At 42.4% G+C, this 24,827-nt stretch overlaps 1 protein-coding gene across 1 annotated transcript in view; it reads left to right on the top strand.

Annotated features, from left to right (window-relative positions):
* Positions 1 to 21,099, top strand: part of LOC310875582 (myosin-IIIb) — a 33,273-nt gene extending 12,174 nt beyond the window's left edge. The window contains exons 9-30 of the mRNA XM_083788874.1: positions 2,797 to 2,905; positions 3,486 to 3,602; positions 3,748 to 3,848; positions 4,436 to 4,522; positions 4,688 to 4,753; positions 5,939 to 6,052; positions 6,499 to 6,610; positions 7,339 to 7,382; positions 8,441 to 8,506; positions 8,794 to 8,913; positions 14,101 to 14,186; positions 14,327 to 14,374; positions 14,537 to 14,584; positions 14,709 to 14,800; positions 15,130 to 15,312; positions 16,133 to 16,257; positions 16,672 to 16,865; positions 18,401 to 18,490; positions 18,630 to 18,795; positions 19,298 to 19,723; positions 20,434 to 20,489; positions 20,821 to 21,099. Coding sequence (XP_083645000.1) covers positions 2,797 to 2,905; positions 3,486 to 3,602; positions 3,748 to 3,848; positions 4,436 to 4,522; positions 4,688 to 4,753; positions 5,939 to 6,052; positions 6,499 to 6,610; positions 7,339 to 7,382; positions 8,441 to 8,506; positions 8,794 to 8,913; positions 14,101 to 14,186; positions 14,327 to 14,374; positions 14,537 to 14,584; positions 14,709 to 14,800; positions 15,130 to 15,312; positions 16,133 to 16,257; positions 16,672 to 16,865; positions 18,401 to 18,490; positions 18,630 to 18,795; positions 19,298 to 19,723; positions 20,434 to 20,472 — 2,433 coding nt within the window. The 3' untranslated portion in view covers positions 20,473 to 20,489; positions 20,821 to 21,099. The remainder of the gene's footprint in view (positions 1 to 2,796; positions 2,906 to 3,485; positions 3,603 to 3,747; positions 3,849 to 4,435; positions 4,523 to 4,687; positions 4,754 to 5,938; positions 6,053 to 6,498; positions 6,611 to 7,338; positions 7,383 to 8,440; positions 8,507 to 8,793; positions 8,914 to 14,100; positions 14,187 to 14,326; positions 14,375 to 14,536; positions 14,585 to 14,708; positions 14,801 to 15,129; positions 15,313 to 16,132; positions 16,258 to 16,671; positions 16,866 to 18,400; positions 18,491 to 18,629; positions 18,796 to 19,297; positions 19,724 to 20,433; positions 20,490 to 20,820) is intronic.
* The last annotated feature ends 3,728 nt before the right edge of the window (positions 21,100 to 24,827 follow it).

Below are 24,827 nucleotides of genomic sequence, written 5' to 3'. Positions count from 1 at the left end.
TGTATTTTAACATCAGTTATTATGGTGGTACTTGGCTACACTACTAACACTCACAATGTTCGGGGTTTGAATCTGACTCATGTCATTTCTTTATTTCTCTGATATAATCTCTCATATTTATAGTCTTTCACCACAAAGCTATTAAACAAAAGTGGCAAGTATTTTATTTGATATGGTAAAGCTTTATTATCCGTCAAAAGTTTAAAAATGAATAGAAAAGATAGCCTAGTATACGGTATTGTTATGTTTGGGCCATGAGCCATCTTAAAATAACTACCAACATGCTCTGGCTTGTTGGTGTCTGGCGTAGATGAAGCAGAATGAATCGTTGGGAGTGCTGGCCTAGTAGCTGTCAGCTCTTTGTGCATCAAACTGTGTGGGTGCGCACGTGCGTGTGTGTGTGTGTGTGTGTGTGTGTGTGTGTGTAGTATGTGTACTAGAGCATAATAGCAGACGTCAGCAACTTCAAATTGAGATTTTGGCTTGTGAAACCGCAGGAGTTCTGCAGCATTGTTTCTTTTTCCACTCTTTTTCCACTGCCCTTAAGTCAGACCTCCCGTTAGTCTGACCCGTGTTGCAGGTTACAAATCCCCCGTGCTGCGGGTTACAAATCACTTGTGCTGCGGGTTACAAATCACTTGTGCTGCGGGTTACAAATCCCCCGTGCTGCGGGTTACAAATCCCCCGTGCTGCGGGTTACAAATCCCCCGTGCTGCGGGTTACAAATCCCCCGTGCTGCGGGTTACAAATCACTTGTGCTGCGGGTTACAAATCCCCCGTGCTGCGGGTTACAAATCACTTGTGCTGCGGGTTACAAATCCCCCGTGCTGCGGGTTACAAATCACGCGTGGCTTCCTGTGAGGTTAGGGTTAGGATAGTGTTAGTAATGGTGGGACTAACGGGATGTTGAACTATAATGCAAAGCTACCTTTCCACTTCCTGACTCACCTCCCTGTGCAGAAAATAGTTCCTCTCCAAATCCCCCCCCCCCCCCTCCCCTCCCCTCCCCTCCCATACGACGTGTGGGTAATCCACTCCCACCGTCAAAGAGTTCAAATGGATTTGACCGTGTAGGAAAGCTTGGAGCGAGACACATTCAAGGTCTCCGTCCATGCAGGTAGTAATATGACACTACCTGTTGTTCACTGTTCAATCAATGAAAGGAATTATCATACACTCACATGTGAGCAAAACCTTCCTTGCTGTGGACACCAACCCCCATGAACCCGGCTTAGAGATGATCGATCGAGCTCTCTCTCTCTCTCTCTCTCTCTCTCTCTCCCTCCCTCCCTCCCCCCCCCCCCCCCCACTGGTACTAATAGTCATAATGGTGCTCATTAACACATACATAGGTGAACCAACACATAGGGCTGCTCGGTCAACAATGTATATAAGGTTTAATATAGCGTCTCTGTTGAGCTTTATAGATCCGCTACTTTTGATGCTTTTTTGTGACGATGTAGTGTGATCAATTAGGGCATTAATTTATGAAACAACAAGTCAGAATATGGAGATGAGAAGTTTCTACCCCACAGCAAAGATAGGCTACACAGATACGCTTTCCAAATGCTGTCTGTGTATCATAGTAAATTCTCTTTACGTTTACTGCAAAGTATTCTCTATCAAACATAACTTCATACCAATACAAGTCAAAGCCGTACTTGCCATCTTGGCAGAACAGAGCGAGGCTTGTCAGATCAGGCCCAAGAACAGGTCTTTGTGCAGCAAAATTGACCAGACTGGAGCAGTTGCATTCCAACCCTTTTTAAAATAAATGTTCACTTGCCCCATAATGACAATATATGGCTTTAATAATATATGGCTTTAACACACTCGGTAGAGGTAGCGGTACACATGGGTTGGCATGCTTTTGTTGCCATGTTGGTGCAAATTATCCGACCATTAGCGCCAGCGCCGACTTCTATCCCCTCCATCTATGCAATCGAGTGCCTATAAGAATGTAATGGGAGCGAGGCTGGTTGTCTCAACATCTGTTCCACCCTGATAAGAACACAAACCCATTGTTCATGACAATGGATGGTTAAGACTTATTTCTCTAGGCCACATGTACATGTAGCTTGCCGCTCCTTTATCAGAGAAAGAAAGAAAGACCTTTTTAAAGGTCAAAAGTGGCTATATTTGGACATAAATGACAGCCTTGTATTTTAGGTTTCTCATGCTGAACCTAGCTGGCTATCGCATGTTGCTTCAGAGATTTAGCTTGGCCAAACAATGACACAATTTCTTTTGACTGTGGGTTTAGCCAATAATGTGCATTTGGACACGCCCACGCATGTTGTTTTAGTTTTATGATGACGAGGCCCTGAAAAATGGAGATAAACCACCCTAGGGGGACATCTGCTGGTCCACACTACTGGAGATAAACCACCCTAGGGGGACATCTGCTGGTCCACACTACGGAAGTGGGTTATTTTAGCTTCAAGGGTCAAGCCAGATTTATACTTCACTGAAAATATATAGCCAGTCTACCGGAATGATACAATGGGAAGTGGAATACCCACACTACCCAAAATAGGATATTAAGCAAATTTGAAAAGGAATAGTTTTCTGCACTGATGAGGACGTGAACAGAGTGGATTCAGGGAGAGAAACAGTGCTGTTTGAAGAATCAAACTTTAGGGATAGAATTGGGGTTGGTTGGTTGGTTGGTTGGTTGGGTCTTATAAGGTCAAAGAAATGCATGTTTGACACTGTTCGGGTTAAGGTTACAAATGTGTATGAATGTTATGAGTGGATATGGAGTAAAAATGGTGTGGCGTGCGTGTGCGATTCCAGGGTCAGTTTGGCGTCCAGGAAGAGGAGTTGCTGCGGAGTCTGACCTGTACTCTGTCCGTCACCAGAGGAGAGGCCATACGACGACTTCACAACCAGCAGCAAGCAGAGGGTCTGTTCATTTATCTAATCAATAGGAGAGAGAGAGAGAGTAGAGAGATGGATGTTTATACTGCCGACAACTGACCTGTGTCTATTTGATGTTCAGTGTAACTGCATGAGCAACCGGGATGCCACTTTCTATTTGTTTTGTTTCATTATTTTTCTGTCTCATGCCAGTTTTTAAATGTTGGCCTATAAAATGTTGACCCAATGTACTCTTATTGGATCGATTCAGTATTCCCTTATGTTATCTTAGATGCATGGATTAAAGTTCATCCATTAAAGTCATTTGGATTCCATAAGAGCCAGCGTGTCTTCTGTAAAAGCATGCTGCGCACTGAAAATAGCAGATCTACAAGCTCACAACACGTCGCGCTGTGAGCTTGTAGATTGACTATTTTCCGTCATTAGTTATTTGAAGTGATCAAATTAGTATTTGAAGTGATCAAACTAGCAATAGAAGTTTAGAAGCATCTTCCAGGAATATTAATGGTCTCAGAAATGCCATGATTTCTTCAGCTGGTCGGCCTAAAATACCATCATTACATTTTCAGTCTTTTCAGATTTAATTTTTGCTTTTTTCCATGTAGATGCCAGAGACTCCATTGCCAAGGTGGCGTATGGGCGGTTGTTTGGCTGGATTGTCAGTAAAGTAAATGAACTCCTGGCACCCGATGTTGACATTGACGTCGAGCTCAATGAAATCGGTGAGTGTGAAATGAGTTAAATTTTCATCAACAGTGGATCAATAAATACAAATCAATAAAGTATAAGATTTACATTCCCTCCTCCTTATACCTAATTAAAGCGTGTGATTTCACCCTTGTTCCATCTCCTCCTGCACTCCTCCAGGCATCCTTGACATTTTTGGCTTTGAGAACTTTGCAGTGAATCGATTTGAGCAGCTCTGCATTAACCTGGCCAATGAACAGCTGCAGTACTTCTTTAACCATGTAAGTATGTATGTATGAATACAACATGTTCTTCTGAAAGAGTGAGCACCCTGTTGTCATTTTATAGATGAACATATAGTCATACAGAGAGACTTGCAAAGCAGACACTCTATATCAGTGGTTCTCCATAAGAGAAGATTTTGACGGCTCTAGCAGTGATTCTCAAACCGTTTAATTTCAAGGACTCCCAGTTTGACATGCATATTAGTCTACAGACCCCCATTTAATGGCATTTCTATCTCTGGGACCCCCAATTTATTATTGTAAAATCAAGTGTACAAATTTGTACACTGAGTTACAGACCCATTTGGTTCCTAACTATCATTTAGCTGGGAACCCCCTGGAACTCTCAAGAACCCCTGGGGGTCCCCGTACCTCACTTTGGGAGCCGCTGCTTTATATATTCTGTGTGACAGAATTGAGTGTCCTGCCCAAACTTACAGAATCGTTTAGTCTACACAGATCCGGTTTCTAAATGCTGTCTGTGTAGCCTAACCTAGTTCTGGGTGTAAGCTTGTACAGTATATATATTATGTACTGGTATTTGGTGTTACTGAACCACTAACCAGTATCTGTGTCATCCGCAGCACATCTTCCTAATGGAGCAGAATGAGTACAAAGAGGAAGGGATCGAATGGGAGGCCATCTCGTTCAAAAATAACAAGCCTATTCTGGTAAGAAGTTATTTTGTTTATATTCTGACTGACCAACCGACCGACGGATTGTGTCCAGAAATGGGAGACATTATATACTCTGTACTCTCGGCATCTCATCAACATTGTTGTTTTAAAAATGATTCCACTGGCCTAATAATGTGACTTTTCCGGTGTTTTTTTTAGGACCTCTTTCTCACAAAACCTATTGGCATCCTGTCTCTTCTGGATGAGCAGAGTGCCTTTCCTCAGGTATGGGACCTCAAAACCCTCAATGACCACCAAGGAGATTTGCTAACCAAATGGACCCTTATAGATCTTTAACTCTTGAGAGCGTAAAATGAAACCAAATGGACCCGTATGGGTCCATTTTGTTAAATGTTACGCTCTCAAGAGTTAAATTGTTCTTAAACATCTAAATTACTTAATTTACAAGTCTACACAATTAGAGAATGTAGAAGAATTGTTACTTTGATCCATGTTTGCCTGTTATCTCTCCTAATGGTACCAACAGACGATACAGCATGGAATTGTGGACAAAATCTTATCCAATGAAAACAAAATATTTTGGGTTTGAGAGGCTAAATCTCATAAAGTCCTGGTCCGTGGCTCAAATGCCAAAGAAATAATGGACCTCGATATGAAAAGGGTTGAAACCCACTCCTCTAAGCGCATTTTCTTTAGGCCTTTGAGCTTCCTGTTGCTCTTCACAGGAAATGAGTGATGAGACATGTCCTGAGGCAGGACTCAAACCTGGGAAATTGCTGTTGTCTTGCAGAAACCTCCCATTTCCGCATAATAACCTTTTGTGTTTTTCTTAACATTTTTCATAATTTAACGCCCTACTTGATCATACAGTATATACTACATCGTCACACAAAAGCATCAAAAGTAACAGATCGACAACGTGTTTTGAGCTTGTCGATCTGCTACCTTTGCCACTTTTGAATTTGAATCCTGAAAAGTAACGGATTTGGACATACAGTATGAGATTTCCACCCGACAGAGACATTTATGTGGTCGGCACATTAACTGTTTGAGTCCCTATATTTTCTTCTTATAATACTTAATTTCAGAGATGACTTGGTAGTGTTACATGGTTGTAGCCTGTACAGTCCTCTCGTGGCACTGTTAGGCCACATTTAACAATGCATTCATGATATCTCTGATGGCCACATTTAAGTTAAAGTTAATGCTTCATTAAAGTTAATGCTTCAGCAAGGATGATGAACACTACTCATTTTGGTGATCCCCATGGCCTTTCCTCTAGCGTAGCGCCACCGTCAGGCCAAAAGGTCACCTTTGCACACAAGATGACTCGTAATTCATATGCGATACATCAACGTTAGAATTCACAGGCTGGTTGGAAGCAACACACTGGTCTCCAGATCCGTAACACCTCATGTATTGTGTTTCCCCCCCGGTTGTCTTAATTAGGCATCAGACAGAAACTTTGTGGACAAGTTGAACAACAAGTTCAAGACCAGCGCCCACTATGAGGTGGTACGGAGCCACAGCCCTCTGTTTACTGTCATTCACTATGCAGGGAAGGTAAGAAAGAGTCTCTTCTCAGCTGAAATTGGACAGTACCTCATCCATCGCCAAGGACTTATTTAACTTATTTTTTTTGATTTCCCAGACTGCCAACAACGTCTTTAACGCATTTTTAACACGTGTTTAACGTGTTTTGTTTAAAAAAAAAAAAAAAAAAAAGTATAGAAACTCGTGGTCAGGGCCTTTTTGGTGCCCCCTAGTGGCGATGGATGAGGTACTGTGCGGCGTGCAATCAAGACTGTGGCTAACCGGTGGCTCACCCCCAAAACACGCTTGCCTTCCAATTCTTTCCGCCAACCACATGCTGGGGGCGGTTCTTGTAGTTTTATTGAAGATAAAATTTGAAATAAGTTTAGAGTTAGGCATACTGGTAGTTTTTACTTGGGTTAAGTTCAGGAATAGGGTTAGGGTTTTGAAGTTAAAATGTGACTTTAATTTCTCAGGTGCAGTATAATGGAGGGGGATTCCTGGAGAAGAACAGAGACACCATTCCAGCAAGCATCCGAGATCTCTTCATCAACAGCGTCACCCCTCTGCTCAGTGTCCTCTTCGCAGGTGAGAGAAGTAGCCCTCTATCGTACACTACAGGGACGTGCACACGTAGACATCAAAGGGGGCTTCCGCCCCTGTCCTTTTACGCATCTGTAAAACAACTGCCCTATCCAGACCATGAATGCAGCATTTACTTATGCTGAAAGAAATGCAAATGCCCCTCCTCTCCTTTCCAGGCCATACCCGAGAATTGCTTTTTTCTGAACTCTTCTGATCTTGAACGCAGCATTTTGCGTTGAAAGAGTTTGTTTAGAAATCCATGTCGTCACCGCATCTCCAGTAGCCAACGAGTGCAGGGTCGCACCCGGAAAATAGCTGATCTACAAGCTCTCAACGTGTCACGCTGCGACGTGTTGAGAGCTTGTAGAACAGCTATTTTCTTCCTAAAGTGCCCTCTTACGGAATTTCAGCCCCTGCCTCTCTAACACTCTATGCACGTCCCTGATACGCTATATAAGTGCTACATTTTCTTCTTCATCTTCTTTTGATCACTAGGAAGGGTCGGCTCTAGTTGCTGTTGAAAACTGTGAAGTAACATTTTATTTGTAGTATTTTTGATGGATTAAAGGTTACATGTGATTTAGATCGATGCCACACAGACAGTAGCTTGTAGTAGGTTTACAGTATGCTGTTCTATGTAGCTTGACACTGCTATGTTCGAAGTGGTAGTAAGTAGTTAACTTTATATTGTTTGATTTTTTTAATGTATTTATTTATTTATTATTTTTCAGCAACCATCTCCAGGACTGGAACCCTTATGCCAAGAAAAGCCAAGGTAAACACTCAAAACAGTCGGGTGAAGATCGGAGATTCTATTTCATGTGGTACAGCATGTAGATGCAGTATGAAATGAGCAGCTCAACTGAACCTGTTATACCATATTGTGCAATGTATGCAATAAAACTCTCCAGACCAATAGAGGGTCTAGCAGCCAAAAGGAGTATTGAATCAACCAGTGGGTGCATTTTATGTATTAGTTAATTACAATTAATAATTAACAGTAGGCAGTTATTGCACGAACTATGTACAGTACTGTGCACTTTGCGTGTCACTTACGGGAAGCAAACGTTTAATCAGACTTCCGTCATGTGTCAAAGGACAAGATTCCTGGGCAGAATTTCCTCTTTTGTTAACAAAAGGGCTCTCAGGACTTTAGCTGGAGCACTCATACTGCCCATGTTTGACTATGCTTGCACATCCTGGTTCTCTAACATCTCAATGGCACAGAAGAATAAGCTCCAAATCTCCCAAAACAAACTAATTCGACTTCTTCTAGGCCTGGGACCAATGACCCACCTATATGCAGAGCATCTGGATGGCATTGGCTGGCTCCGGGTAGAAGACAAGGTCAAACAATTGAAATGGGTCTGACATTCAACATTGTACATGCAGCTATGCCCTCCATGCCCTCAGTGCCCATTTACTTGACTGATTACTTTTTTTTAAAAGTGAGCCACAGCCACAAAACTAGAGGTAGCGTAAACAAGCACCCTTAAAACAAGCAAATCACTGGCCTCCTTTAAATCAGCAGGTCAGAGGGAGAGGAGGTGACCAATTACTGTTTTAGATTCTTGTTCATGACTATTATGTGTGTGAGTGCATCATGGGACCCGAATGGAAACAAGGCCGCAAGGTCTTGTTTCGGAAATCCCTTTGGACCAAAATGCCTGACTGTACATTGTTTGCATTTTTTGGTCTATATTAAATATAAATATTCAATCACTCAATCAATCGACTCTCTGTGCCATCAGTTGCCTGACTCTTTACAGTACATCTCCCATCTAAATTAAGTAAAGCATAAAATAATACAAATATATATATTTTATATTTCAGGCAATCCAGAAGTCGGATGACAACTTCAACTCTACCAGAAAACATTCTGTAGGAGCTCAGTTTAAGGTATTTGCAAGGTATTTTTAATCCATACACATCCAACGCATGTTCTTAAATCCTTGCATATAGCGACTGCACGGTGTGGGACTGGGAGGACATTCTGTTCTGAAAGTTAAAACCGGTGTTGTGAGCTTGTATATCTGCTATTGGGGGGGGGGGGGGGGCACGAATCCGCCGGTGCTAAAATAAAATAGTCCTCCCACATGTACAGGCTTTGCAGTGACAGGACAGGGACACATGTGGGGATCATTATTGGCACGTAACCAACGCTTTTCTTTCCCTTTTTGTCCAAGCAATCTCTAGCCATCCTGATGGAAAAGATGTTTGCGTCCAGTCCTCACTTTGTTCGCTGTATCAAACCAAACGTCAACAAGTTGCCAGACCAGTTGGACAGCAAAGTTGTCATGGAACAGGTGAATGGAAGCCTCTAATTAACGTACTATTAATATGTTCACACTCACAGGGAGTGGTACAGTCGTAGGACGACACAGGGAGTGGTACAGTGGTAGGAGGAATCATGTACTATTATGTTCACACACAGGGAGTGGTACAGTGGTAGGAGGAATCTAGTGAATTCTCTGCTAGCATGTCCTGTACAGTATAGAATAGAGCAGGGGTTCCCAAACTGTGGTGCGTGCACTCCCTCTAGGGCAGGGGTCGGCAACCCAAGATGTTGAATGAGCCATTTTCAACCAAAAAAATTAATTCAAAATCTACCTGGAGCCGCAAAAGATTTTTAAGCCTTAAAATGCTTATATAATGAAGACAACAGGGCTGCAAGTGGATATTAGCCTATCTATCAAAATAAAAAGTGCGCTATGGTTTAAGCCCGTTCGGAAATAGCGCACTGAGTGCACTGTGCAATGCAAACTAATAGGCGAGTGCGCTCCCGCGGTGCGCATTTCCGAACGCAGTCAACGCACCCTCCATTATTATGCCATGTTTTTTGCATTGTGTTCTTACCCGTTTAATGTGATTTCTGTGTGTGGACATCGCTGGAGAGCTTCTCAACATTGGGCACGTAAAATGTCACTTTAATCTTCACACACGATTGCAAGCTCTCATCGTTGAGGCGTGTGCGGTATTTGGATTTAATGTAGTTCATGTTTGAGAATATCTGCTCACAAAAGTACGTTGATCCAAAGATGGATAATACTCCAGATGCGAGTTTCTTCATGTTCACATAATTGTCTGGAAGAGCATTCCATGTTTTCCGTCTGTGAATGGCTTGCCACGTTTTATTTATTGTTTGATAGTTTGTCACTGCAGATTTAGCCATGGTGCGTCATGCAACTGCAGCCTGTTTTACGCAATCGCTACATTTACATTGTAAACGTGTACATAAACATTCAGATTCCAAATATAAAGTACTCGCCACATGTGCCACGGGTGTTAGAATGTTGCTGGTACAGCGATTAGCATTGCTGCATCCCGCGTTGTTTAATAAAAAGCTTTTTTATCCGAGCTGTTATTTTGCCATTGGCTTTCAACTACGCGCCCCCACCCGGTGTGCAACTGTTTCCCAACCCCGTTTGAGAAAAGGGGCGCTCGGATAAAAATGCTTTTTATTAAACAACGCGGGATGCAGCAATGCTAATCGCTGTACCAGCAAATTTCTAACTCCCGTGGCACATGTGTCGAGGACTTTATATTTTAAATCGGAATGTTTATGGACTGCGATTGCGTAAAACAGGCTGCTGTTGCGTCATGACTGACAGTCATGTTTCAGGGCTATAGCCTACTGCAGATTAAGCATACAGACAATCCATCATAATATTTATTCTACACATTTTTACAAAATTGGGAAACTTAAGAATGTTTCTGTCACGTTTGGCCTCCTACAGAAACCATAAATGAAAAAAAAAATGAAAAAAATAAACATTATACATTTTCATAGATTTTTTTGTAATGCTACAGGGAGCCACTAGGGCAGGGGTCGGCAACCCAAGATGTTGAATGAGCCATTTTCAACCAAAAAAATTAATTCAAAATCTACCTGGAGCCGCAAAAGATTTTTAAGCCTTAAAATGCTTATATAATGAAGACAACAGGGCTGCAAGTGGATATTAGCCTATCTATCAAAATAAAAAGTGCGCTATGGTTTAAGCCCGTTCGGAAATAGCGCACTGAGTGCACTGTGCAATGCAAACTAATAGGCGAGTGCGCTCCCGCGGTGCGCATTTCCGAACGCAGTCAACGCACCCTCCATTATTATGCCATGTTTTTTGCATTGTGTTCTTACCCGTTTAATGTGATTTCTGTGTGTGGACATTGCTGGAGAGCTTCTCAACATTGGGCACGTAAAATGTCACTTTAATCTTCACACACGATTGCAAGCTCTCATCGTTGAGGCGTGTGCGGTATTTGGATTTAATGTAGTTCATGTTTGAGAATATCTGCTCACAAAAGTACGTTGATCCAAAGATGGATAATACTCCAGATGCGAGTTTCTTCATGTTCACATAATTGTCTGGAAGAGCATTCCATGTTTTCCGTCTGTGAATGGCTTGCCACGTTTTATTTATTGTTTGATAGTTTGTCACTGCAGATTTAGCCATGGTGCGTCATGCAACTGCAGCCTGTTTTACGCAATCGCTACATTTACATTGTAAACGTGTACATAAACATTCAGATTCCAAATATAAAGTACTCGCCACATGTGCCACGGGTGTTAGAATGTTGCTGGTACAGCGATTAGCATTGCTGCATCCCGCGTTGTTTAATAAAAAGCTTTTTTATCCGAGCTGTTATTTTGCCATTGGCTTTCAACTACGCGCCCCCACCCGGTGTGCAACTGTTTCCCAACCCCGTTTGAGAAAAGGGGCGCTCGGATAAAAATGCTTTTTATTAAACAACGCGGGATGCAGCAATGCTAATCGCTGTACCAGCAAATTTCTAACTCCCGTGGCACATGTGTCGAGGACTTTATATTTTAAATCGGAATGTTTATGGACTGCGATTGCGTAAAACAGGCTGCTGTTGCGTCATGACTGACAGTCATGTTTCAGGGCTATAGCCTACTGCAGATTAAGCATACAGACAATCCATCATAATATTTATTCTACACATTTTTACAAAATTGGGAAACTTAAGAATGTTTCTGTCACGTTTGGCCTCCTACAGAAACCATAAATGAAAAAAAAAATGAAAAAAATAAACATTATACATTTTCATAGATTTTTTTGTAATGCTACAGGGAGCCACTAGGGGAGTGCTCAAGAGCCGCAAGCGGCTCTTGAGCCGCCGGTTGCCGACCCCTGCACTAGGGGAGTGCTCAAGAGCCGCAAGCGGCTCTTGAGCCGCCGGTTGCCGACCCCTGCTCTAGGGGGTGCGTGACATGAAAAGGGTAATGGCGGTTTTATGGTGTAATTTTGCACAAACGGCAAAATCTGGTAAAACACTGTTGTAAGGAGATGTATAGAGCAGTGGCGGAAGTATACAGCAGCTGCATATCTTTCAGTGCAGTGATATTCTGTGATTATTTGCCATAATCATATTAAATAAATAAAAAATCATTTTCGGCAAATACGAGGGGTGTGCGTCAGCTAGGTCAGGAGGAAACAGGGGGTGCACGGCCAAAAAGATTTGGGGACCGCTGGAATAGAGGCTATGCACATGATTAGGGATGGAGCTCGTTCATTTTTATTGATAACGAACAGCTTATTGATCAGGCTTATCGAGCCGGGTTCTTCTCGAGCCCACTATCAAGCATTTATTTTTTGGGAAGACGGGAGACGACAATACATTCTGAACAGAACCAGTATCTTTTACTAAGGCCTTCAAATACAGTACTTTTCTAACAGACAGAAGGCTATTGACCTTTTTACTAGTGATGCACCGAATATTCGGCCGCAGAAAATATTCGGCAGAAAATATTCGGCAGAAAATGGCTAAATATGCATTTTCGGCCTATTCGGTTTCGGCCCAAATAGGCAGAAAATATATCACCGAATAGTGTATGCAATTAATGCATTCAAAGAGCTGAATAAATGTTTTATGGACCCATAACAGTGATTATTATTTAAGTTAACATAACATTTGTAGATTCAAACTCATGTTAATGGGTTAAGTGGGGATACTAAAACAGCGATATTCAGTTACACTTCATACCAATGATACTGTGCGGGTGTAGGTATGTTAAGTGATAACCACTTTCAACATGGCATTATAGGCAAAAGCTTTCTAAATCTTTCACATTTTCCAAACATCTACAAGCTTGTAGGTCAACAATCTTTGCTATTTGTTGTACAACAAAGTATTTATAGTGCTTAAGTGGCATTCTGGACTAGACCTGTCTGGCTGGAAACATTGTGGTTGCAAGGACTGCATTTCTGACCTTTCAGATACAGGACTGTGTCACAGTCATTACCCGGTGATTGAGAGATTATTTATTATGTACTTACTCTGTATAAACATACTATTTTAACTAGTGATGCCCCGAATATTCAGCCGCAGAAAATGTTCGTTTTCGGCCCGAATAGGCAGAAAATATATCACCGAATAGTGTATGCAATTAATGCATTCGAAAGGGGTGAATAAATGTTTTATGGACCCATAATAGTGATTATTATTTAAGTTAAGTTTTGCCATAATCATTTATTTTAAATAAATCAGGTAGCTTTAAGGTAGGAAAAAATATGTATAATATTAATCATATTCGGATATTCGGTATTCGGTTTTCGGCCAACTGTTTCCTATATTCGGTATTCGGTTTCGGCCAAGAATTTCAATTTCGGTGCATCCCTACTTTTTACTTTTGGAAAATAATATTGAAGAATATATAAAAGCCTTTGTTTACCCAGGCAGCACTGGTTGGCAGTTATCAATACACTTGACCAACATGTTTGTGCCAGCATGGGCGATTAGATATTATTTCTTGATCACCTTGATTGTTTAAACATGACGTCATGGGAAGGCTATGCTCAATAACAGGCTTGATAAGTCCAAAGCTTATTGATAACGGGTAATCAATAAGCTTGTTATCATCATCATACCCGGAAGTTATGTGGGAACACCCGAGTAGACTTTCTGGCCTTGACAGCCCATGTACATCCAAACAGAAAAGTCCTATCTGATTGCATTAAACAACGTTAAACTAACTTTGCCACTCACTCTATGCATGCACATACCCTCCATTTGTTGATGACGGCATGCATTATGTTTTGTGTTATCCTTTTAGCTTTAATGTCTGACTGTACCTACCTTGTGCAGTTAAAGATTCTGACTAATAAAGTATTCAATCAATCAAAAGTCACTATAGTCATGAACTAAACGACTGCATTTCAAATCTGAACTGGGTGCTATATTTCTTTGCCATGGATCTATTTTAACCACTTACCCATAGCATCTCTATTTGGGGGTGAACATTTGGCAAAAATAGATACAAGCTCAACACAACAAACTGTGAGCTTGTAGGTCATCTATTGTTGGTGAATATTCGGTACAGGGATATAAATAGGTATAAATAACATCTGTTGGTCATTTCAAGTTATTATTCAAATCAGATGAAACCCCAGACCCCAAATCAAAATATTGAAATGAGCTTCAGGTATTAATTGTAGGAACACAATATATCTCACAATTCTATCTTTTATCTCCAGCTAAGATACAACGGCCTTCTGGAGACCATCAGGATTCGGAGAGATGGTTTCTCTTGGAGACCTTCTTTCAAGGAGTTTGCCCAGAGGTACATCTGGAAACAAACCTAGCATGGTTATATTGACCTCACAATTTATCTTTATGCGCGGCTACCATTAATGTGCCTCTTATAATGTGGATTAATAGCTGTTATTTCTGTTAACTATATTACACTCCTTCCATTTTCAGGTACAACATACTGCTTATAAAGCCAGGTTTACCAGTAAACAAGGAAAGGTATATGTTTTTTCTTCTTCTCAATGCAACTCAATGAGTTGCATTGGTGTGGTTTACCTTAAAAGCCGTTTTGTGTCCCGACCCGACGGTGTGGTTTTGGCTTTAGACCTACGTACCTAACGTGAATTAATTCCGTATTGTTTTTCATTTTATTTTATATAGTTGTATGTCCATTTTGAACACGACTGAAATCCATGGCTGGAAGTGTGGGTAAGTTGGCCTTTGTCAGTTGTATTCAGTCCACAGTATTGACTACAGACGAGGCATTGAGACCTTTTTTTATCAATGTATGAATGAAAGCATAACAATTTTGTTTTGTGTGCTGCTGTTGCAGGTCAACGCGTCTCTTCTTCAAGTACTGGCACCAAGAACAATTTGCTTCGCTGCTGGAAAAGCTGGCCAAAGCAGCTACAATCATTCAGAAGAGTAAGAACCACCAACGTACTGTAGTGTACACAACTACACAACATAGAGAAACAAACTCAATGGCAAATTGTGGAACTTTAATGTTATGTTAAGTGTGTGTGTGTGTGTGTGTGTGTGTGTGTGTGTGTGTGTGTGTGTGTGTGTGTGTGTGTGTGTGTGTGTGTGTGTGTGTGTGTGTGTGTGTGTGTGTGTGTGTGTGTGTGTGTGTGTGTGTGTGTTGGGTGGGCGGGGGGGGGGCATCCTTTGATGCCGTAAAATGACGGTTACAAAATCTTCCAGGTTTCGTAGGTATCGCAGGTTATATAAAAAAGATTTTGTCGTGTTTGCAGATTACCGTGCTCTGTGCTGTAGGAGGAAGTACCTGGCCTTGCTGGCGGAGGTGCGGAGAAAAGCACAGGCCAAGAGAGAGAGGGAAGAAGAGGAGGAGAGGAGGAGAAAAGAGATGGAGGAGGAGGAGGAAGAAGAAGAGGAGGAAATGAGTATTCATCAGGATGAAGAGCAGGAGAACCAAAGTGAGCGGATGGAAGTCACTGTATATACTGTGCAGCGTTTGTCCTTTGAAATGTAGTTACCCTATTGTGCTGAATATAAGACTAGGATCTTTTGGAAAAATGGAGGTTGTCTTATAATCAGAGTCGTCTAAATATTCGGCACAATATGGTAATTTCTTGATGAAACCTTAAACGTCCAACTCACATTCAAGGAAAAATGCATTGGTCACAGACAGTAGGAATAGGATGCAGATTCAGCTGCATTTAAGAAGGGAACAAAACGCTCAAACTTGACATGCTACCTAGCAAAATGTAAAAATAAATGTAGCCAAAACACTCGACTAGAGGCGATCGACAACAACGGTATGATTAAATCTACCGTGACTAGCAACGGGACTGCGGTGGGCCGTCTGACACATAATCTTTGCTTAGAATTGGACGGAATGGATCAAGAGTTATTCACGTTTTAAGATGTTCGGTCTTGTCGGCTAAACAGGGCGGAGAACTTTGTCCTGTGCGCTCAGGGTATTAACCCATTCTGAACGGGCACCCATTTTGGTGTCAGCATCATGTCGTGCTTTAGCTGTTGAAAAATAGCAGATCTACAAGCTCATATCGCGCCACCGAGTGGCGCGATACGAGCTTGTAGGTCTGCTATTTTTGAAAAAAATCGAAGAACGACTGACATTTTTTTAATCTGATCTCAGGTCAGAATGGGTTCATCAGACCAGTGTGTGTCCGGCGGAAACCTCGTATGAATCTGATCTCAGGTCAGAATGGGTTAAGGAGATGATTTAGTATTTATCTATATTTCTAACTCATGGTTTGCCCCCCCCCCCAGTGCCAGTGTCCCCCCCAGTGCCTCTACCCAGAAGGAAGAAGCCTCAGCCCAGGCCTCGCTCCCTCTTCACTGCTGTGGGCGACATCAAGGCTCCTGTGCCACGGCCACGCAGCAAGCAGTTTGAGGTGGGTCTAAAGATCTACGGCCTTTTCCTAAATGTTCATTATATTGTTTAGTTTTCCCTAAAAAAAAAAAAAAATCGGGGATCCGTAGCATAATGTGTGTGAAACACACAAAAATGTGTTTCGGAAATCAGTGCTAGAGCCGTAAAAATCCTCAGTTATCGGGGTCACTGGCATATGTTTTCAAATGGGGGGTCCGTGGCTTAATAAATGTTGATTTCGTGTCCTTGACACGAAAAAGTTTGGGAACCACTGTTCCATTTTACGCTCTCAAGAGTTAAAGATCTAATAAGGGTCCATTTTGGTTACCAACTCTCATTAGTTGGGGACCACCTGCAACCCCCTCAAGGACCACTGGTTGAAAACCACTGATATGGAACACATATACTGTACAATCTTGTCTCTCACTCTCTCCAGGCCATGCCGTTTGACAACGACCTAGAGCTGCACACTCACCTAGCGGGGCTGGTGGGTTCTGAGGGAGAGGAGGAGCGAGCCAGGAGGAGGAAGAACAGGGGGAACACCATCCGTTGGTTCAAGGAGACCCAGGCCCGGAAGGTGGCGCGCAACGGAGCCTTCCCATGCTGGTTCCATGGCATGATACCCCGCAGGTGAGACAGAGGGAGAGGAGAGGAGGGGGAGAGGGAGGCATGGATATGAGGCAAACGGGCTGGCCTCAGAAATCAGGCACTCACATCATGAAGAATGTTTAAACCCATTCTGACCTGAGATCAGATTAAAAAAATGTCTTCTACATAAAAAATAGCAGACCTACAAGCTCGTGGCGCGCGCTATGAGCTTGTAGATCTGCTATTTTTCAATAGCACCAAATAACACCAGAAGGGGTTCCCGCCCAAAATGGATTTAATCGATTATTAAATCGATTAAAATCGACCAACGTTTTTACCTCAAATCATTTCCTCTGGGGGGGTCCCTGGAACGTCATATTTTCGTCATATTTTTGGGCCCTAGCATCCCTAGATCTGCAAACAACTGGCACACCTACAATGCGCTCACAAATTTCGCATCACATTGTGAGCTGCCACAGTCAAAAACTGTTGGGCTTTTCCCCTTGCACACCTGGGTCCCATTACTCGCTACCAAGTATAAATGAGTAACCACCCCCTGTGGTGGTTACCATGGTGAGTAATAATGCCACACCTCTGCACCAGTGGTTTTCAACCAGTGTTTCGGGGACCACCAGTGGTCCATGAGGGGGTTCCAGATGGTCCCTAGCTTCCCAGATCTTTAACTCTTTGAGAGTGTAAAATTACATTGTACGCTCTCAAGAGTTAAATTATTGTTAAACATCTGCATTCATTAATTTACAAGAAGTCTACAGAATTAGAGAATGTAAAATAATTGTTATTTTGCCTGTTATCTCTCCTATGATACCAACATCAATACCAAAATCTTATCCAATGATAACAACATTCTGTTTGGGGTCTGCAAGTATAAATCTCATCAAATTGTCTGTGGCTCAAATGCTGAATAAATAATGGAACTTTATATGAAAAAGGTTGAAAACCACTGTGCTATCTAAATTACATTCTTAACATTGTGGTCAAGAAAAACAAGCGCAAGTAACAAAACCATGAGCACGAATTGCCAAGATGTGTGTGTGTGTGCATGGTAGCCATATCAGAGAACATCCAAAACGGAGAGCACGCACATCTCAAAAGATGTTGACGAGTGCAGGACAAAAATATACATACATAAAGAAGGTAGGAAGTCCGCACACCGTCTAAACGTCGATTCCTGACCATTATTTCCTAATAAACTACTGGGAGCTTAAGAACAGTGTGCGGACTTCCAACCTTCTTTCTGGTCGCAATATCATTCATAGTCAGTCGCTAGCATCATTCAAGGCAGCAGGTGGCAGGAAAGAGTACACGTTTAACCTAGCAGCATTTAGGCCATGCATAAAGACCTCCATGTAAGTTGTGTGAAGTACCACAAGATGGTCACATATTTCACCAGGTCACCAATTTCACCGTAACACCGCCATGCTGGAGCGACAGAGTGTGAGTGAGCGAGTGGCCCAGATTTGGGACATTGGAATTTGCCTTTGAGATTCGACCATAATGATGTTGTCCCCAACACAACCGGCGATGTTGGTATAGACGACTGTTATCTGTCCTTTCAGACAAGCGGAGGATCTTCTACGAGACAAACCCATCGGGTGTTTCCTGATCAGAGTGGGTCAGAGTCGGGAGGGATACACCCTGTCATACAGGTATGATAATTAGCAGTAATTACCGTGATGACGTTCTTTGTCACGATCACGGCCGTCAACTGTGATGCTGTATACTAGGTTTAAGGTTAAGGCGCAGCTAAATCCCAACAACAACATCATCTCTGCTTTGCTGACTCAGGGGTGAGAACCGCTGTCGACACTACATGATCGAGATGCAGTCCAACGGGAAATATGTGATCTTGGGGGAAGACAAGGCCCATCGCGCCCTGACCGACCTGGTGGAGTACCACACGAGGACGGGGCTCAAGCCCTTCATGGAGCTGCTCACCACTCCTTGTGGACAGGTGAGCTTAGCAACAGAGCTGCTCACCACTCCTTGTGGACAGGTGAGCTTAGCAACAGAGCTGCTCACCACTCCTTGTGGACAGGTGAGCTTAGCAACAGAGCTGCTCACCACTCCTTGTGGACAGGTGACAGCTGCAAAAATATAATTTAAGTTGAAATGAAGTTGTACATTCCGTATGGAACTGAGTAAAGTGAGAAAATTTACTCTTCAAATCATTTGGCTTCTCTTAGTAATGCGTTTCATCCCTCAGTCATGATATTTAAGTCTTTTTGCAAATGCCACAATAGAGGGTATGCGCGTGACATCATCAGCATACCCTAAAGTTATGTGGGAACGTCTACTGAGTGGCAAAAACTACTTTCTGGCCTTGACAGTCCATACATTCAAACAGAAAAAAAACTCTCTTTGTCACCCACTTTGCCACTCGATTTTCCACTCACTTTATGCATGCGCATACCCTCAATAGCGACAGTTGAGTGACAGTCTGCTTATACTTCCAGACATGCGACAGGGAAACGGACTACGAGGAGCTCAAGGGGCTCCGCCACCGGTCCGCCTGCGATCGCGGAGGGCTCGGACGTGGAGAGGAGGAGGACGAGGAGGAGGAGGAGAAGGAAGAGAGGGTGGAATCTGGCCTGGACAAGGTCCGCTTGGAGCTCCAGAGACTGTTTCTTCCTCCGGGACAAAACTTGGCGGGCATGGACGACGAGAAGAGGCCGCCGGTTCTTCGCAGGGTCTCCGACCGCAGACAGAAGTTTGAGTTCGGAGGCAGCGGGTGGGAAGGAACGCCCCGCCGCCATGGAGGCAGCGGAGGGGAGGACGAGGAGGAGGACGACGATGATGGAGAAAAGGATCACAGAAGGCCTTTCCCCAGGCTGTACCCCTCCATACGCCTGGCCATGAGGGAGATTCGACAGATCCAACAGGTTAGAATGGTTGAAAGCATAGATAAACCTACAGTACTTACCTCATTGGGGCGACCTGTATCGCACTGTAGGGTGGAAGTCAAGCGGAAGTGCTTTTCCGGGACTGATCAACTCGATCCAAGGGCGCTTTGTCATGAGAAAACAAACGTTACATTGTTTACATCATGAAGCTTGCCTCGAGATACAGACGCCCCAGAGCCAAAGGAGGCATCTAACTTTCTATGTCTATGGTTGAATAACGGGGTTGTGGCGATCAAAAGCAGTATTCAAAAAAGAAAGAAAAAGGCTTGTGGCTTCTGAACCTGTATGCAGATTGCAGACAACACATCTCATTGGCTAACCGTCCTCCCAGATCATGACATTAACCGCACTAACCCATCTATCATAATTCTAATGTCTAAACACAACCCAGTTTTTAACCATGCACCTATAATGCTTGGGTTAGACAGTAGAATAGAGATGTTGAAGTGTTTAGATATTAGTCATATTACGGTTGTTTAGATTTACATTAGTGGCTACTTTGCTCTCTCTCAATACCTTTCCTGTCTTGTAGGGGCATATTCTTGGCTCAGCCACATACTACAACGCAGTTAATCTAATGTCAGAATGTCGTTTGTGTAACAAAGCCAGCTCTTTTCACAATGAATCTACAACTCGACCAACTCCATCTCAATGAATGTCTTTTCATGTCTTTGTTTTTTGCTAAGCAGAACTTCTCTGACAACCAGAACCCATCCCACGTGTCTTGAGGTCCTCCCAAGGAGAGGTAAGGTGATGCAAACACTGGGTCGTGACCCATTTGGGGGTCTAATTAGTGTCAATTTGGGGGTCCTTGGCATGAAAAAGTTTTGGAACAACTGCACTACAGTACTTCCATTAGACCATTACACTGCCCCCACTAATAAAACAATACTGTAAAAATAAGATTCTAAAATGTTGTGGATTAATTTGTATCTAATGACATGTGAAAATAGCAGCTCACAAATCACAATGCATCATCTATTTTTGACAATTTGCCAGTAACCACATAAGTTTTTCAAGTGTTCATTTTGTGTAGTAGTTGTGTAATTTATTGTATTTTGTTGTATTTATTTCAGATTTTAAACCAAAGGAAAGACTTCCTCCAGAGCTGCTATATTTATTATGCTGCATATCTGAGTGATCTGAAAGAAAATAGGTGGTTCCAAATGTGTGGTCAAGTTTCAACTAGTATTTAACTTAAGGATCTTTAAGTTTTTTTGTTTTTGTTTATTTACGTGTAACTTATTCACAGTAATTTCCCATTCAGTGGTTTATTGAATAAATGTGTTTTCATTGTTCGTAAATATCTGGTCTTTCTTTTTTAATTATTCCTCAAGAAAACCACTAAATGCATACCAACCAGGGGGGCAGTCAGCCAGATATTTCGTGAAGCCTCATTTGAAATCGGTAGTTCATAATAATGGCCTGTTGTGGCGCTGGACTGGACCCAAAAAGCCCCATAGCTCCATAGAGGCCCATGTATTTTGGCCCAACTTCACCTAGACTGTATTACCTTAATAAACATGGTCATGAATACTTTCTTCTTCCAGTCACTAGTTTAAAGTCTCATTTCTAATGTCATAATATTCTTTTTGGAAAATTATGGTCCCATTAATAAAAAAAATGACCATAAAGAAAAAAAAACATCGCGTATGTTCTGAGGGGCGTGGCTACCGTTACAGTCTATGATCGGGATTCCCCTCCCACTCGAGTCAAAATAAAAACCAACTGAGAAGAAGGGGGGAAGTCCCGCCTCGTTGTCTGGGCAGCCAATGGCCAGCTGGTCCAAAACGGAGCCAGCCAATGGCCAGCTGGTACCAAACGGATCTAGAAAGATGGCGACTTACAGTGCAGGAATAACAGGCTTCATTTTACGTCCATGTTAGACCCGGCGAACGCTTTGTCCATATTTTTTACAGTCTATGATACCAACCTGTCCTCTGAGCCATGAGAAACTGCAGGCGTCCAATCTCTCAGTACTCACACCCTCACCCAATGGACTGGACAGTGCAGCTTTATTCTGAGCTAACATTTAAAACAAGTCTATTCTCAAATAGTCAAGTAATAGTTGCAGTTCTGATTGAAGTGTGTCTCTTAACTCAGCCGTTTGATGCAAAATGCAGTTGAATCAACAGTCGACTTTTGACTATGTTTTTCCCAGAGGTAGAAAACTGTCGTTCCCTGATGTCATCGCTAGGGACACATGCATCAGTAGGCAGGAACATGGGGATGGCAATGAAGGACCGGGAAGTCTGGCGTGGCATTGTGACATCCATTGTCGAAAAACGTTTAGAAGATGCATTTTGCATTCATAAAACCCTGCTTACTATTGAGCAAAGTCTTTCAAAATTATACAGAGATAAATATGAAAAATAATGGACGAAGGGACAAAGGATTCATGCCAGTATTTATTCGCATAAATCAGAAATCCAGATGTTGTAAAATGTTAGGGCTTTTACTTGTACAGTTGTCACCTGGCAAAAAAAAGAAAGGATAATGCTGCAATTGAATGTTTTTCCTGTTCAACATCTTTCCCTCTTGCTTGGTCTGGGCAGCACTAGAAGTTGGGCTTCATAGAACTAGTCAATTAACTCAATTCCTTTACTGGACATTCCATGCCACGTTGATCTTTAACTGGAGTCTTTAAACCAAGAGTCATCATACAAAAGGAGTGTCTGGGTTTCAGTTTTGTGTGTGCGGTTTTGAAAAAGCCGTTATTTTTTCAGAAACTTATTTTAAGTTAAACTGTAAATATGTCCCCACAACTGACTTCAGTCATTGGATTCCAAAGCCAGCCCGTCTATGGAATCGAGTTGCACATTGACACAAGATGGCCAATCTAACTCTTCGTGTTCTACTTCGACAGGGTGAGGTTCTTGTGCATCCAGTGAACAAGGACAGGAATCTGTGAGAACACAAATCGAATCAGAAATTACAATCTCATAAAGCTGGCCATGTTCACTGTTCAGATATCTCTCAGAAAAGAAAAAATAATCACAAACGGTAAGAACAGCATCAACATGGGTCTCACATTGCAAGTCTTCTCTGGTCTGAGGCTGTGATGGTTCGTGCAGAATATTGACAGCAGACACTGGAGGCACAAGAAATCAGTAACGTGACGGCACACCAAGTGTAATGTACAGTTTGTACACTAGTGTAATGTCAGATAAAACATTCTGAAACTGCAAACAGGCCTACATTAGACTGAGATTCCATTTAATCTACAATCTTGGACTAAAGCAGCATCAAGACAGAACTCTACTGCTATATAAAATAAAATTAACACATTCTGAAACTTCAAACAGGCCTACATTAGACTGTTCAAGATTGTCGATTAAATGGAATCTCAGACTAAAGCAGTATCAAGACAACTCTACTGCTATGTAAAAGCAATACATATTCTTGTTTAAATTGATACATTGTGTGCCATCAGCCTATTCTATCTCGAATATCCCTTTGCCTTTGGCAGCAGGGCTATTCCCTTCTGTCCATGTTTTTCTATAATGGCTGATTTAGAAAAAACTAAACAATAAAGAAATTCACCTCTCTTTGATATCTCTGGCCATGTTGTCTTCAGGATGTTGTCTAGTTGAACTCTCAAACCAGACACAGCATCACTTACATCTGTGAAGGAACCCAGAAGATGGGCAACAACACTGGGTAAGGCCGGAGATACACTGGGCCTGGAGAGAGACTGGAAACTCTGGAGGGAATGGAACAGACAGGACAGAAGTAAAATATCAAGAAATAAACAGATTTGTTATACAGCTAGTTTAGTCAAGCTATAATATAATTATAATAAATACTTTTTAGCCACCCCTCTCCGGCCCTCGCTCCCCCAAATGAGCCTCTGAAATGCTAAATAACACAGAGAGAGACTATGGTTTGAAAATTAAACTAGATAAAGTGCCCCTCGGGGCACAGGTCTCCAACCAGGGCAGGTCAGGTTGTGGCCTCCTGGTGGCGCCATGTATTTACCTGGCTCGGGGCGCCCCCAATGGCTTGGCGCCCTGGGCAATCGCCCAGCATGCCCAGCGCAATAACCGGCCCTGCTTCTGAGTAGGGTATAGGTCAGTGCGGGCCACTAGAATTTCGAGTGCACCGAATAAACAAATGACCAGAGGGTGCGCTCAGTGCGAATTTCCAAACGCACCCAATATAACATAATATCGTTACCGTCAGGCAGAAATCTCCAATGTTGAAAAATCACTGAAAATTAGGCGTGCATGATTATGAAATTATGACCGATATCCGATCTCCGACTATTTTCAGGGTCGTATCTGACGATACCGATTCTGATATTATACGGATTACGATGCCTTCAAATACACAAAACAAGTCATTTGAGTCATTTGACGGTGACATTATTATTGCGTCATTAATATCTGTGAAAATAATCTATATTATTTTGAGACCGATCCGATACCGATATGGCATTTTTATGGCCGATTTGATTTTGATATGCTACTGATTATATTGTGCATCACTACTGAAAATCTATGGAACCTGAATGAAATGGATGGTGTCATCAGTTTTGGACAGCTCCCCCAGGTCAGCGTGTTTCCTCTCCAGCGTGGCGATCTCCTTCTCCAGCTGCCTCAGGTGTCCCTCAGTCTGAGCTCCTGCAGTCTTCTGCTGGCCTCGGATCAGTTCTTTGACCTCACTGCGCCTTCTCTCAATGGAGATGATCGTCTCGGAGAAGATCTTGTCAGTGGCAGCCAGTTGTGCTTCCGCAGAGCTCTGGTTGAGGAAACATGGAACGAGGAAACACCACGCACGTATGTTCTGTATCTTTTGTTTGTTTCTTTCCTCACCTATGATTTGATTCTATATGATGCATTGATAAAATAGGTAGCTGCAGTGAAACAATCATTTTATCCATGCAAATAATTTGTGTACACATGGCTAGTCTTGTTGTATACAGGTAGGTTGCTTGTTCTCTGCTAACAGTCATTATCTGCAAACATGAAACTAATTATACTTTCGTACCCTGACCCCAATAACACAATATCAAATCAATTTAAATTATCATCATAATATCAGCTCACCTTCAGGGTCTTCAAGACCTGTGTCATGTCTATCA

The sequence above is a fragment of the Protomyctophum parallelum genome, assembly GCF_964188405.1.
Source record: "Protomyctophum parallelum genome assembly, chromosome: 18".
NCBI lineage: Eukaryota > Metazoa > Chordata > Actinopteri > Myctophiformes > Myctophidae > Protomyctophum > Protomyctophum parallelum.
This window is presented reverse-complemented; position numbering and strand designations above follow the sequence as displayed.